The sequence below is a fragment of the Epinephelus lanceolatus genome, chromosome 10, assembly GCF_041903045.1.
Source record: "Epinephelus lanceolatus isolate andai-2023 chromosome 10, ASM4190304v1, whole genome shotgun sequence".
Lineage (NCBI taxonomy): Eukaryota > Metazoa > Chordata > Actinopteri > Perciformes > Serranidae > Epinephelus > Epinephelus lanceolatus.
In genome coordinates this window covers 5,384,909-5,400,842 of record NC_135743.1, presented here as the reverse complement: position 1 = coordinate 5,400,842, position 15,934 = coordinate 5,384,909, and the positions used below count along the sequence as shown (strand labels likewise).

At 40.2% G+C, this 15,934-nt stretch overlaps 1 protein-coding gene across 2 annotated transcripts; it reads right to left on the bottom strand.

Moving 5' to 3' along the window:
• Positions 1 to 542: 542 nt before the first annotated feature.
• LOC117266059 (uncharacterized) lies at positions 543 to 15,207 on the bottom strand. Of its 2 annotated transcripts, none has more exons than XM_078171357.1 (7): positions 14,984 to 15,207; positions 10,743 to 11,111; positions 7,494 to 7,769; positions 5,751 to 5,844; positions 3,636 to 3,696; positions 2,904 to 3,007; positions 543 to 2,455 (listed from the first exon to the last, which is right to left on the bottom strand). In XM_078171357.1, exons 1-7 carry the CDS (start codon positions 15,039 to 15,041, stop codon positions 2,398 to 2,400), a joined length of 1,020 nt encoding a protein of 339 aa, XP_078027483.1. In that variant the 5' UTR covers positions 15,042 to 15,207; the 3' UTR covers positions 543 to 2,397. The 2 variants fall into 2 exon arrangements, with proteins under 2 accessions (XP_078027483.1, XP_078027484.1); XM_078171358.1 differs by having other exon boundaries at positions 7,494 to 7,760.
• Between the last annotated feature and the right edge of the window lie 727 nt (positions 15,208 to 15,934).

Here is a 15,934-nt window from a genome sequence, read left to right as displayed (position 1 = left end):
TTATTTTTTACTTTTACTTTTGTTAGAGTAATACTTTTAAGGGCGTAAATTTTAATCCAGTGAATGTAATACTTTAACAGTAAAAGTAACCGAGTACCCTTGAATACTTTTCCTGTAAAAGTATTAGATTACTTTTACTGTTAAGAGTATAAGTAATTCTTTTACAGTTAAAGTAATACTTTTAGTGTAAACGTATTAGGTTACTTTTACTGTTAAGAAATTACTGTTATTGGATTAAAATGTCCGTCAGTAAAAGTATTACTTTAACTGAAGTTTTACTCCAGTAAATGTTATAGCAACTTTTATAAATTTCATTCTGGTAAAAGTAATGATGTAGTAAAAGTATTACTTTTACTGGCATGAGTTTCAAACCAGTAAATGTAATACTGTTACTGTAAAAGTATTACTTTACCTAAGTAAATTCAATCCTGTAAGTATCAGCAGTAAATGTATTATAAGTTTTATGTAGCTTAAAAAAAGTATCAGCAGTAAAATTACACAAGTAACATCGGCATCATGTCATTAACGCAGGCTATCAGCAGTAAAGGTATTATCAGCTTTATTAAGTATCAGAAGTAGAGGGTAACATCAAACAAAAATACAAGTAAAGTACAAGTATTTCAGTATGTATACTTAGTTACTTCCCTCCACTGGTTCTGCACCATATGATTGTCACATATGGGACTTTCAACTGAATAACCCAACATAAACACACTCAATTACACAGTGAGTCATTTTTAATGAGCAACACAAACACGTTGTATGATGTAACGATGTGTCTATGTGCAGGGTTGCATCCTGAGCCAGGAAGTCTGTCACCACCTGAGACATTTTTGGACTGCCATCAACCACACTCTGTGCAAATTTCTTACTATTTAAAAAGTCCATCATGGTCGACCTGTATCTCTGTATTTTACAACCTTTCAAGACCCACAATCAGAATCAGCCTGTTACTTGTAATTGTGTAATATTCTTGTTTTCCGTCTGTCTTCAGTCCTGTTTCATATTGAATGTGTTGACATAAACTCTCACTTCCCTGTTCTCTGTGTCACAAGTGTTAGATTGTGAGCGTCGGTCGAGCTGTTGCTTTCCAGTTATCTCTGTTATCTTCCAATTCACAGTAGCCCATTTACTCAGCAACATTTTACACTGAGGACATTTTCACTATGAGACTAGAGCAGAAGTGAAAAGCAGATTAAAATAGATTCAAATGACATACGTACGTGTTAGGTTTTAATGGAGCCACAAAACCCTTTTTTAAATCACATATTTCCTATGGAGGTGGAGGTGTTCCTGTTCCTGTTTTTGAAACTGGAGCCTTTACCTACTTACATTTAACAGGCTTCAAAAAGGTATTGAAAATGCAAAAATAAAACTGTAAAGAAAAATTCCAAAGCAAGCCAATAAAGTCATAATCAGTACAAACGATCAGACAAATATTGGTTCATCGATAAAGAGTTAAAGGTAGCAGACTGTGTCCGTGAAACTTCAGGAGACAAGTCTGTCATTAGCAGTAGTCACAGAGGTAGTAGCATTACGTCTGGCAGTAGCAGCATATAATAGTATTAACAGTATTCTGAGGACTGTGTGTGTGCAGGAGCGTAAATATGGGCAGTGCAGGCAGTGCAAAGAGTGGGCCCTTGCAAATGATTCAGATTGCCATCTTGGAAATATACCTAACCCTAACCCTGTTCAAAGATAAATGATAAAAAATAATAATAATAATATAAATGGTGCTATTTGACGTATATGTCCTCAAAAGGGCAAACCAGTCTGCGTCATATTTTTCTTTCTTATTTTTCTTTTCTTTTTAAAAGAAAAAAAAAAGGTCAGTAGCTGTCTAAAACAAAATATGCTTTTTCTATATAAGCTATGAAATCTATAAATATACTATAAAAACTATTTGATGAAATGATTAATTTCTTTCTTTAATATCTTTGTCAGATATGCAATGTCATTTGTCAAGTCTCTCTTTGTGTCAAGGCAATACATGCAGGATAGCGTGCACTGAGTCACAGTTACAGCTGGTTAGATCCTGTTTAGATCCACATGCATGACTGGTTATATTACTTATCTACAGTATATATGTACACTGACTCCAACATGTTTGTAATAAAAAATAAAGTTAACAGTGAGAAAGATATTTACATCACCGAGCACCCTCATGAAGAAATCTTTGGGTCTGCAGCTCAGCTTTAGGTGCTCTGAACAATAATATCTCAATAACTAATTAACTGACAGTCATGTTAAGCTTCATGCTCCACACACTGAGCAAAGTGCTGATAAAGTTTTACATAGTCTCAAACACAGACTGACTGCTGTCGTCACATCATCATGACATGACATTAGATGGTTTCTCTCCTCTTTAGGTCCTCTGGGTGTAAACGAGATGTGACTTCAGCCTCTGTTGGCCACAGAGCTGTAGATGACACCGTCCTCCGCCTCTTCTGCTGGCCTAAAAATAAGTCAATAGAAAGCAGAACAAGAAATGGACAATATTGTGTCATCTGAGAGAGGAGGAGAAAAGCTTTTTTTATATGTTTCACAATCAGTTGAATGCCCACAGGGTTAAAAGCACTCATTGTAAGATTGGATAAAAGCGTCACCTAAATAAATGCAATATAAAAAAAATCTCCCTCTTCTCTTTTTTATAAGTCAGTGTAACACGAACACAGACATGAGACACATACTGATATCATTCAGCGTGACTCACACTTCCTGAGGATAACATTATCTCTGATGTCCATCTAGAAGAAATAATATCACTAGTTCCTCCAAGCTGCTTGTTAGAGTTTTCAAACCTGCTGATTTAATCTCTGTTGGCTGTTCACAGAGACATGTTTCACAGACACAGATATAAAGTGTTCACTGCACAGCTGAAGAATCCGTCCAGCCTACAGTACCTGGCCTTGTTCTTCTGTTTGAACTGGACGGCGGCGTAGCTGATGTCCTCCTGTGGTTCCTGCTCAGCAGGGTGCTGGATGTCACTGTAGATGATATCAGGACGCTGAAAACATGAACAGGATGAAAGACAGGAAGAGATGAGGAAATGAAGACACTGCTGAAGTGTTATTTGTTTCAAAAGCTGCTCTGCAACAGAAAAGTGGATTAAGAATTAATTTAATGAGTGAATTAATGAATTTCATGTATTGTTTGTATGTAAACCTACGAAAAGTAATGCACCAAAACTTGTATATAATGCAAGTAACCACAAGCCAGTGATTCCTGTATAACTTATATATCCAGGAAGGCTGGCATCACATGACCAACATGCTGATGGGAATAAAGAAAGAAACGCTCTCTGTAAGGAAGCAGGTTGGGGTGTCGGAGTGAAGAACCACGTGAAACCAAGTGTTTGAGTCATTTTCAGGGACATAGTTACCGTGTTTCATTCATACCTAACCTATGTAACTGCCGTGCATTTACACTAACGTTTATTAATGTGCACTGTTCCTGTTAACAAACAATTATAAATCTATCTTAATCTGCTCCACCACCTCATCCTGCTCACTTGAGAAATAAACAAAAAAAAAAACAATGTGGAAGGAAAAAGTGATGATAATAAAATGAGATTAAAAAAAAAGTGAAATATGAATAAAGATTAAATGCATTATGACTGGCAGGGAGTAACTCACCTTTTGTTCGCTTTCCACAGATGGCTGAAGCTGATCTGCTGCTGCTGCGGCTGCCCGTTTCCTGTAATTACCATGATAATACAACAGCACCACCAAAAAAACCTTACTGATGTTGCATCAGGACGTTAAAGGAGAAGTCCGGTATTTTGCACTTTGAGCCACATTTCTGGGTTGTTTATGATGAAATAGAGTAGTTAAGACCAAAATTTTGACCATTGCTCCTTTTGACGAAAATTTGGCTTTCCCCTGCCTGGCTTAACAGGCAGATATACACACGTCTATGGCCATGTGTAAATCTGTCCTGAAACCACCCTCAAGGTTCGTTTTCAAAGCCGTGAAACTCACCGAGTGGTCAGTTGTGTTCGTTGATGTTCTGACATAAAAATCGTGGCAAACTGTGGTTTCAATCCGTGTTTTCGCTGTTCATCTCAACTGTGGAACTATTTTTTCAGCTGCCTCACACCCGTGTGTAAACTTCCGCTTGATTGTTCGTTTGACCCTGAAGCAGTATACACTCCAGCCCACTTGATCGCGATAATGCTCCTTTACGCAACATACCGGAATTCTCCTTTAAAGCCAAATATAGACGGCCAACTTAAAAGACTCATATATACAGTGGCATGCAAAGGTTTGGACCCTTGTCAAAATTTTGTTTACTCTAAGTAGAAGATGAACTGATCTGAAAGTTAAAGATGACACATTTCCTCAATATTTTAAGCGAAGTTACTCACTTGATACTTTGGCAAGTATCACAGCTTCTAAACACTTCTTGTATCCAGCTCAGAGTCTTTCAGTTCTTGTTTGGAGGATTTTCACCCATTCTTCCTGCAAAAGGCTTCTAGCTCTGTGAGATTCTTGGGCCGTCTTCATGCTGTGCTCTTTGAGCTCTATCCACAGATGTTAATGATGTTTAGGTCGGGGGACTGTGAGGGGCGTGGCCAAACCTTCAGCTTGCTCCTCTTGAGGTCGTCCACTGTGGATTTGGAGGTGTGTTTAGGGTCACTGTCCTGTTGTAGAAGCCATCCTGTCTTCATCTGCAGCTTTTTACAGATGCTGTGATGTTTGCTTCCAGAATGAATCCATTCTTCCCTCTACCTGTGAAATGTTCCCCGTGCTACTGGCTGTAACACAAGCCCAAAGCATCATCCATCCACCCCTGTGTTTAACAGCTGGACAGGTGTTCCTTTTCTCTCCAAACATACCTTTGCTCATTGTGTCCAAAAACAGGACTTGTTTCCAAAAAGCATCAGGCTTGTTCAGATGTTCCTTTGCAAACGTCTGATGCTGAATTTTGTGGTGAGGACACAGGAAAGGTTTTCTTCTGATGACTCTTCCATGAAGGTCATATTTGTCCAGGTGTGTCTGCACAGTAGAACAGTGCACCACCACTCCAGAGTCTGATAAATCTTCCTGCAGGTCTTTTGCAGTCAAACAGAGGTTTTGATTTGCCTTTCTAACAATCCTACGAGCAGCTCTCTCAGAAAGTTTTCAGCTTGACTTAGAGTTAGACACAGTTCCTGTTAACTGCCATTTCTTAATGACACTACGAACTGAGGAAACAGCTCCCTGAAAACACTTTGCTGTCTTCTTATAGTCTTCTCCTGCTTTGTGGAAATCAGTTAATTTAGTTTTCAGAGTGTTTGACAGCTGTTTAGAGGAGCCCATGGCTGCTGATTGTTGGGTTTCAGAAGTCAGAGTATTTATAAAGCTTTGTAATTAGCATCACCTGGCCTTTCCTAACGATGACTGAGCCAGAGCCCTAACAAGCTCATTAAGGTCTGAGACCCTGGGAAAAGTTGTCTGAGAGCTCAAATGTCTTGGGGTGCCCAAACTTTTTCCTGGTACTCCTTTCATATTTTTTCCCACTAAACCAAAATAATATTCTAATCTTGCTTAAAATGTTGAAAAGCATGTTTCATCTTTAACTTCATGTCCTCAGGAGATCATCTTCTGCTTAATTAACTATTTGCAGTAAAATAAATTTTGACCAGGAATGCCCAAATTTGTGCAATTAAATTCGTAGAAACAATAGTGTAATGGTGCAAAGTGCTGGAATAAATGTGCACTGATTAATACAAGAGGTTGTGTTTGTGATCAACAGATTGATTAAAATACCTTTTGATGATGCAGAGAACCAGAACGAGAGCGAAGAGAGCCAGCAGGACACCAACCACCACACCAGCGATCAGAGGCAGGTTAACATCTCCTGCTGTAAAACACATCAGACCGTCATGAGATTAGATAAAAGCACTTATTATACACCATCGCCAAATCATTACAGTCAGTACTACAGACTGGAACCTAAAAATCAGAATGACAAGACACAGCCAGTACCTTTCTCTGTCAGGTTTTCAAAATAAGACTGTACACAAGTCAGTTCAACGTAAATTATTGTTACTGATAACAGTTGTATATTTAAATGTACATTGAAAGCGGCTCTTATCAATATATGGTATTACAGTAAAAACGGTTAACATGACTACTTGTATGAGTAATGTGTCCCTTATGCAGCACTTTGATAGCCTGGAAATCCAGACCCAGATCTAGAAAGATTTAGGTTCTGGCCATGAGTAATGCAAATGGCCCAACTCGAGGGGCGGCACCAAGCATGCATTTGAAAATATCACTGCACGCAATTGGATAACACTACGACCAATCAGAACAATACACAGGGTGACGTATCCAGAGTTTAGCTACCAGCGGAGCTAACTGGTAGATTAGACTCTTGCCATATCCGGTCGGCAAAACAGCAAAAACGTCCTTCTTGCAAAGGAAAGATTTGAGCGCCGTCTTCTGTTCCTCTTTTAGAGAAAAAGCCAAGTCTAACTCGTTCATTGTAGCGGCCAAAGCCGTTTCAAACAACTGGTGTTCATCCGTAGCCATCTTGCAATGTTTACTGACTGATTCCGGACTTCGTCGTTGCAGCGCTGTCGTCATCTGTTTAGCTCGCCTCTGGCCCGCCTATATCAGATACACCGATGTGATTGGTGCAGCTCGGCTCCAACAGCATGGGTAATGAGCATCATTACTGATTGCCAGAGTGACTCGCTGAGCAAATTCTAATTGTGTTCTCGCGAGAACTCTGGATTTCCAGGGTAGCACTTTGAAGCTTTTTAGCCTCTTTTAGCTCCTAGTTTTTTTGGTTCATTTCCTGTCTTGTTCAGATTTAAAATGGTAAAAACACTGATAAAGCAATTTCACGGTTCACGTTTTTCTGCAGCAGCTTGTCACAAAGAGGCTGCTAACTACAGTGATCAATACGAAAACGCAACAGCGCAAATATTTCTATCTGGAGCCAGTGTTTGGTTTGCCTGTTCTGGACTACTGTAGAAACATGGCAGTGCAACCATAGCCTGTAAAAATAATGGACATAGCTACCATGACATCACCCACTGTTTTTGTGGACTCACATTTTGAGCCCTCGAGTTCAGCATTATGGCTGTGACCCTAATTGACGAGGAGCGAGGGATGGATCTGACTGAAGCTGAGGACACTATTGGCAGAAAGCCTGTCTGCCTCTCAAAGCGCTCGTCCTTAAATATGCATAACTTTAATAAAACATGTGAGTTATATGCAGTTGTCATGAACTCTGAAATTTGCTTTAGAAATCAAAACTTTTTTTTTCTTTGTACCAGGCTGTAAACATGTTTATTTCTACTGTGAAGTTGGGCACTTCTATGTCCTATGGGAATTACTGGCTTCTAGAGCCAGCCTCTAGTGGACAATAGAGGAACTGCAATTTTTGGTACTTCCACGTTGCACAGATAGATTGCTAAAAAGTTGGCATCAGCTTCTTCATAAGATGATGCTGTACATCAGATCTTTACAGACTGTTGCAATAAAACTAATGAAACAAACCTTCTTCTTCACCCTCCACGTGCAGGCTGTACGGCTGGGAGAGTGTGCGGTTGTTGTTCTTCAAGCCACAGGTGTAGTTCCCAGAATCCTTTGCAGCCAGAGGGCCAAGCTGGAGGGTGGGGCCAGTCTCTGGGAGGGTGTTGCCATCTCTAAACCAGGTGACCTCCAGTTGGTGGAAGGTGCACATTGCATTGCATTTCAGCGTGAGTCTTTCCCCTCTTTTAAACTCTCTGTTGCTCTCTGTCTTTATCTTCATCCGAGTATTTTCTAAAATACCTGTAAAATGTTAGTTTTCTTAAACTATCAGTTTCAATACATTATACAGTGAATGTAATTATCATGTTGAGGAGTTTTAACTGATAACCCATGATTTTTGTTGCATTTAACGGCATTTAGCTTTGGTCCAGACAATAACCTGATTATTGTTGGGACCACAGGTAAACATGTCCATTTGTAGTTCTATAATTTATTCATTTGGCAGTAATATTAGAACGAATCAGATAAAAAGCAGATTAGATTTAAGACTCCACAGACTGTTTACTGACATAGTTACACTGTGGGAGGAGGAGAGATTACAGATGTGTCATAAAGAGATGGATTCATTTACACCTTTTTAACGACTGGTGAGAATGAGTCTCAAACCTCCATCAGAGGTGCTTTGAACAATCAGATTTATGTCTGTCTCGAATGTTTCTTGGACTGTGTAACTCTGTCAGAAACTGACACCTTTGACCTTAAATGATATTGGACCCTATTTATGTTATACATTAAAGGATGGGGTCACATTTTTTTCAGCATTAGTGCAGTGACCACAAGTACTACACAAATACTGGACAGCATCATGCCGCCCCAGTTTGTGATTTTAGGCGGCTTACCGGCATCCCGGAAGCATAAGAGGCGCGACATGACATATGGCCTGTAGTGTGAAATATAACATATGCATATGCATCTGCAGTGTTTTTTTAACAATAACAATGGCATAACAATCATTTACCGTCCCTGTTATATGGCGGCTGTTCTCATCCTCCGCTCTGAGGACAGGGATAGTCATTGTCTCCTCAATTTATGGACATTTTTGTCTCTCTGAAATTAAATCCTGGATGCGAGCAAAGTTTCTTAAACTCAACTGTGACAAATCAGACATGATCCTAATTGGTCCAAATTCCCTCACCCAAACAGCCAAAGACTTCCACCTCACCATCAACAACTCCACCCTGTCCCGCTCCCCTCACTGCTGCAACCTTGGTATCATCTTCGACAGCAACCTCTCCTTCGACCAACACATCAAACAAGTCACTAAAACAGCCTTCTTTCACCTTAAAAACATTTCTTGCCTCCGCCCATCACTCTCTTGCAATGCCGCCGAAGCCCCGATCCACGCCTTCATTACATCCCGCCTTGACTATTGCAATAGCATCCTTTATGGCACAACCTCCAAACTCCTCAATAAACTCCAATACATCCAAAACTCTGCCGCCCGTCTCCTCACTCACACCCGCTCCCGCGACCACATCACCCCTGTCCTTCAGAACCTCCACTGGCTCCCTGTCCCACAACACATCCACTTCAAACTCCTCCTACTCACCCATAAAGCCCTCCACAACCAGCCCCCCTCTTACCTCACAGACCTGCTCCACCCTTACACCCCTTTCTGCAGCCTTCGCTCTTCCAATGCCAACCTTCTCACCGTCCCCAAGACCAAGCACAGAACCTGGGGGGGCAGAGCCTTCTCCATTGCTGCCCCCACCCTCTGGAGCTCCCTCCCAAAACATATCCGTGACTGCACTGACCTCCCATCATTCAAATCACTACTCAAAACTCACCTGTTCCGTTCTGCTTTTAATGTTTAGCTACTTTTTAATTCATTTATTCATTTATTTGTTTTTCACTCCCATTGCTATTCCTCTTTGTCTTCGATGTCTTTTGCTGTAAATTGTTTTTTGATGAGTTTTTAACCTATTCTGTAAAGTGACTTTGAGAACTTTGGAAAGCGCTTTATAAATAAAATGTATTATTATTATTATTATTATTATTATTATTATTGGCTGAGTTAGCTGCTCACTGCTGCTAGCTGCTTTTCAAATCTCCTGGTGGCGGGTCACACATACTGTATAACACATCATCAAAATGTCACACTCATCCCGCCCTGCAGGCTGCCCATTTTACATAGATGTCAATTTGATGCTGTCAGCTTGAAGGTTTAAAGGTGAGACAACTCTGTCTGCCTATTAGGGATCATACCTGAACAGCAAAGCAGAATAACAGCAGAGATTCCCTCCTTGACCAGACAGTGTTAAAGGGGCTACTGTTATTGGTGGGCAGCGGTGGCAGTGTTGGCATTAATGATAGCAAAACTATCATTTTTCAAAAAACTTTTCAATTTGAACTTTTAAAAAAGTGATGACAGTGAGTATGCAAGTCTGGTTCTGTCAGGATCTTAAGGCGAGACATGGCAGGCAAAAGCACAGATTTTTCATGCAGTGGTCAATTTTGAGATTTTGGGCTAGTTTACTCCTTGAATATGTATTCTTTTAAACTGCTATAAAGAAAACATTCAAATTATACATTTAGACATTTATTTTATTACATTTTGTCTACTTGTATTATGTTATTATGTAAATCTTTGAATGCCATTTTCTCAAAATGAGTCAAACATCACCAAACTTTCCAGTTATACACCTAGCTATAATTCTGAAGATATTTACAGAGGGATTTGTTAATATCTCAATCCTAGCCTGATTTATGTGACATTTTATTCCCAAAAATATGTCGAAAATCGATTTTTTTAAGGCTATGGACAGTATATTTTGATTTTCTAGGTAATAAAAGCAGATATCCTTAAATCCCTCTGTATTTTTTTTTCATCTTATATGTACACAAAATGAAAAAATAATTTTGTACCTGGCTTTATCAGATGTTCAGATTTATCTTCCTAAAATATATGCAAATTAGCACATATTTAATGAGACAATGCCTTATTTGCATAATTAAGCATAGAAAATTTAAATCTTGTAATACTTTTTTTTCATACTATTGTAAGTAATCAGCTAAGGAAGTTTCATGATGATATCTATTATTTTAAAATTTTACCCTATTCACCTGTAGTGTCTCACCTTAAACTAAAACCGTCTGACCTATTGGACTTTTCATGTAATAAAATGTTAAATATTTTCAGACTTGTGAACCACAGTAGTTAGTCTATGAAAACAAACATCAGAAAGCCTTAAAGAGATCCTATTAAACTCATACCAACAATGACTTTCACTCCTGGTGGGCCAGTAAATGTTGCTTTGCCGTGATTAGTTTCCACTCTGAAGCGAAAAGTTGCGTTATCGTCCGTCTGTAAATCGGTGATCTGTAAAGTGCAGTTTCCCTTCTTGTCTCCCAGGTATCTGTAACGAGGGTTGTTTTTGTCTGATTTACTGTCGTACACAGACGGAGTGCCGCCCTGACAAATCTCATGGTTCGGGCACCAGACGACTCTGTTGATCTTTATCAAAACTTCTTTTCCATTCTCAGTGACAGACGCCAGCGTTTTGAAGGTGCAGGGGAGGGTGACAGTCGATCCTTTCATGGCACAAACAGAACGTGGATAGTTCACACTCTGACCCACAGCACCTGAAAATAAACATTGTTGAAGAAAGTTAAAGAATTCATTGTCTCTGCTTCTCTTTGTAAACTGAGGCCTGATTAAAATTTAGAGACCTGTGATTTGATCTCGCGTTAAATTTTATTCAGGGCCTTTTTTTCACACACAGACACAGAAACATTTCTGGCCCTAAACATTGTCTCTAGTATTCAAACAGCACAACAAATGTGTTATCTCACTTTTATTCTTGATTAGATGTGACAGAATTCTGCTGCCTAAAGTTAAGGATGAAGCTGAAGATGAGCTGAAAGCTACAAAGACAAACCAACATAAAGGTGTTTTAGTATCTGACAGTCAGAAAGAAGTGTAACCCTGACAACTGAGTAAATACACTGAACCACTGGAACTCTGGAAGTAGACAATCCTGCCAACACCACCAGAATGAACTGTCACATGTTCTTTTACCAAAACAAATATGGACGCCAACTGTCCCGTTTATTTGTACCAAAAAAACATTGACGCCCACTGTCTCGTGTTCCTTTACCAAAACAAACACGGATGCAAACTGTCTCGTGTATTTGTACTAAAACGAACATGAACACAACTGTCCTGTGTTCTTTTACCAACAAAAACAAAAAAAACAAAAATGGACGCCATCTGGCTCGTGTTCTTTTACAAAAAACAAACAAACAACAACAACCAAAAAAAAAAAAACATGGACGCCATCTGTCAAGTGTTCTTGTACCAAAACAAACATGGATCCCAACTGTTTGAATGTATTATTTTACCAAATCAAACATGGTCAACAATTGTCACATGATCTTGTACCAAAACAAACAAGGGTGCCAAACATGGACACCATGTGTTTTTATACCAAAAGAAATGGAGTGGCGTAGGGGCTGCTAACTATGATGGCCAATGTGGAAACACAAATGGCCCTGTCTAGAGCCAGTGTAGAGTTCTCAAAGAAAAAATTACAACCCGAACCAAACCCACCTGTGTGAGCTGAAGCCTAAAACATGGCTTGTCTGGGATCGTCACATAAAATAGCTCAACTCCCCAAGAAAGCACTAATCAGCTTCTAGCGCCTGGGACACACCGGCTGTGTGGCGGCGCAAGCCACGTGTGTCTCCAGCTATTGATTTTTACTATTGATGTGATAATGTGAAAGCAGCTTTTTTTATCTTGTATTTTATTTAACTATAAACACAACTCAGTTGATCCAAAGTGATTGGAAGGAAAGTAAAGTTAAAGAACAACAAACTCCTACAGAGGTTAAAATACAGACTTTACTACAGAACAAACAGGCACGTGCACACGTAGACCCCAGGTGGCGCTAACGCACCTGCCCCCCGGACTGGTCAGATTTCTATTTCTTTTTCTGATTTAATATTTTAGTTTTCAAATTTTGTCCATGGCACCAATTGTTTGGAACTGTTGTGAGACCAAACAGCTTTTAAAACATCTCAATACAGCCAGCCTAATTAAGCAATGACCCAACATTAAGTTAAACAAGTTAACTAGTCTGGCGTAAAACCGCACCGTCTCCCTCCAATTCTGTGGCTATTCTGGTTCACCAACTGCCTGGTGCGAGCGGAGAAAAACAAAAATCAAAAAAACAAAAAACAAAAAATTAAAATCAAAACTCAACTTGAAATAATGTTAAGATCTTGCACACCGCGGCTCTGATAAGTCATTAAAATACATGTGAAATGCTGTTTGGTGCTGCACATGACTTATGCCAAGAGCGCAGCAAGGGAGAGGAGGAGCGTGAAGCTGCAGCCGCTGCAGGCTACTGGGATTCTTTCAGAATATTTAAAACTTATTTAGAAGATGATTTTATAGGGGCAATAAGCGGAAATTCATCATTTCTAGATTGAAGGAATTAATTTCATCTGGAGTATAGCATGACCTCACACACCCTCTCTCTGTGTTGATGTCCAGCCCGTTGTTCACATTCCGGCTGTGCGTTCATGTACGTTCATGTGAATCCCCCCCCTCTCTCGGAGCCCTTGGCCCTCCCTCCCTATAAAAGGCTACAGCCAGTGAGCAATGGCAGCGCGTATTTTCGAAATTAAATGGTAGAGAGCGGAATGTCCATCTGAAGACGACCAGGATCTGACATTACCTCTTAAGAAACAACGGTCGTTGGCGAAGAAGTTGTCGGATAAAGAAAGGGACAGAACTCAGATTAACATTGGCCTTGCATTTCCAAGGTGGAGAGCACTGCGAGAGCTAGAGGGGCTACAATCTGACTCGGAGCTAGCTCTTCTTCTCCTGGACAGGTACAACATAAAGTCAAATGTCTGTTTTAATTAGTGTTACAGTAACGTTAGGCACATGTCGCTATGTCGATTCAATTAAATTTAATGTTACAATCGTGGCATGGGTTAATGTCTGGAGCTTGAGTTATTAGCGGCTCAGTCCCAGCAATGGGTCAGGCGTTACGGTTGTGTTAGGTGAGTAGCCCGGCAGCCCAGCTAACATTTGCAATTAGCATTGTAAAATGTAGCCTCGTGGGCAGCCTGGCGAGCCAGGAGAGCAGAGGTAGAGGGAGGAGTGGCTCATGACACACTTTGTTTTGGTCTACAGGCAGTGCACGACAGCAAACCTAGCGGTGAAACGATTTCACTTATTGCCCCTTTAAATATTACTATTTATGAAATCAGAATGGTCAAGTTATTGTTTACAAATGGAATGAATTAAAAAAAAAAAAGAATTTAGTTTTATTCCTGAACCAACGGTAAATAAAGCATTTAGTTGGATCACAGGTTAAATTAAAGGATTCTGATGGGAAATCCATTCATCCGTCCATTTTCAACTGCTTATCCAAAGCCAGGTCGTAGGGGCAGCAAGCTGAGCAAAGTATTCAAGATGTCCCTCTCACCAGCAACACTTTCCAGCTCCTCCTGGGGATCCCTGAGGCGTTCCCAGGCCAGATGAGATATATAATCCCTCCAGTGTGTTCTGGGTCTGCCCCGGGGCCTCCTACCAGGAGGATCCTGATCAGATGCCCGAACCATCTGAATTGACCTCTTCCGACGCGACGGAGCAGCAGCTCTACCCCAAGCTCCTCCCCCGTCTCTAAGGCTGAGCCCAGACACCCTTTGGAGGAAACTCATTTCAGCTTCTTGTATCTGCGACCTCTTTCTGTCAGTCACTACCCAGAGCTCATGACCATAGGTGAGGGTTGGGAGGTAGATGGACCAGTAAATCAAAAGCTTTGTTTTCTGGCTCAGCTCCCTCTTCACCACGATGGTCCGGCGCAGTGCCCACATCTCTGTAGACGCTGCGCCACACCATCGATCCATTTTATGCTCCACAAGTTAATCTGAAGGAGAATAAATGTTTGAAAGTACAGAGCGCCTGAGAGTGTTACTGCATTTTATTCTATTATATATTGATTTTGATTAGTCACCTGCCACTTGAATTTTATTTTCCTTTACAAAAATAAATACATTGCCACCATAAATTGATGCAGAAAAGTTTGAGGCTCAAAGATTAGTCCCCCACAATGTTCAAACAAGATGACACCCATGTCTGCACACTGTATGGGTCTTACAGTAAACATGTAAGTAAGCAAAAATGTGTTTTGCTTGAGCACCTACTCCCAAAAATGTCTGTGCACGGCACTGAGAACAAGTCAGAATTTTATTTAAATGCATTTGTAAAGTTACTTTCCATAACTGAGGCTAACAGGTAACTCAACAGAAGATTACATTTGTCTGCAACCAACAGGACAGAGGGCAAAAATAATAATTCTGTCGTAGTTTGAATTTGTGTTGATGAAAATCAGAAAAAGATGGAAGAAAAACTGTGAATCCTTTTTCGGTTTTCACTGACAGAACACGAGACAGATAGAAAGAATACCAACAACAGATTCATGAGATTTCAGTCTTACCTGCCAGAAGGAACATGAAGCCCCAGAGAATGAGAATCTTTTTGTCCCAAACTGCCATCCTTAGTTTTTCCTTTAAGATTTAAGTTCTTCTGCTGTCAAAAAATGAGCTGAGTGTAAATTGACTGACTGACGGACAAGTTGTGACACAATTCAGGAAACATCTCTGGTCACTTTCTGACTTCCTCCTTTCTTTCTTTTTCCGAGAACCCTTCTCTCACCAACCTTATCTGTCAACCACATCTCCAAATTACATTCAGCTTCTTTAACTGTTACTTCCCTAATAACACCCACATCTACATGTCCTTTTCTGAGAAGCAAATTCCTTAAAGTGGCAAATTTAAACCCAGCCACAGTCAAAGAAAGAGCAACTGTGGCAGATTGAAGCATCAGGTTCACATTAATAATCATTTATTGTCAGAGAGAACAGGAGGGAAACACAGCCAAAATGTTTCACTTGAAACTGTTATCAACAACAACAAGAACACTTTATCTCATGATCATAATTTACTATATCATAATTAGGAGATAACAGGTGTTATTATGGTGGCCATGAGTGCCTCTGGTAATTTATAATAATTGTGGAGGTCGTCTGGGATCTTAATCTCACATATCTGTAACATAAATGTCAAGTAAAAGTTTCACAGCAAAGTGCCGACCACATTTTGGCAAACACAGAGGTCATGTGATAATGTTACAGAGGCATACAAAGGTTTGGTTTGTGTTTTGTCTTTGTATGCCTACAATGTAAATTTTTTACCTGTGGTATTGAAAATGGTATCAAATATCAATATTTTTTAAGGCATTGTATCCAATGGCGGTTTTAGTGGGGGGCCAGCAGGGGCCAGTGCCCCCGTAAATCTGAGTCCGGTCCCCCCTGTGGCCCCCCTGCTGAAGAGTCGGAGGGGCAATGCGGAACGCGGAACTAAATCGTCTCAACAGGTTGCCGGTCGG

Excerpts from the sequence above, each read along its gene's own strand:
- LOC117266059 (XM_078171357.1), bottom strand. The coding sequence starts at position 15,041 with ATGGCAGTTTGGGACAAAAAGATTCTCATTCTCTGGGGCTTCATGTTC. Across the intron at positions 3,697-5,750 it reads GTTCTCTGCATCATCAAAAG|GAAACGGGCAGCCGCAGCAG; the intron begins GTATTTTAATCA and ends TGGTAATTACAG. Across the intron at positions 2,456-2,903 it reads AAACAGAAGAACAAGGCCAG|GCCAGCAGAAGAGGCGGAGG; the intron begins GTACTGTAGGCT and ends ACTTATTTTTAG.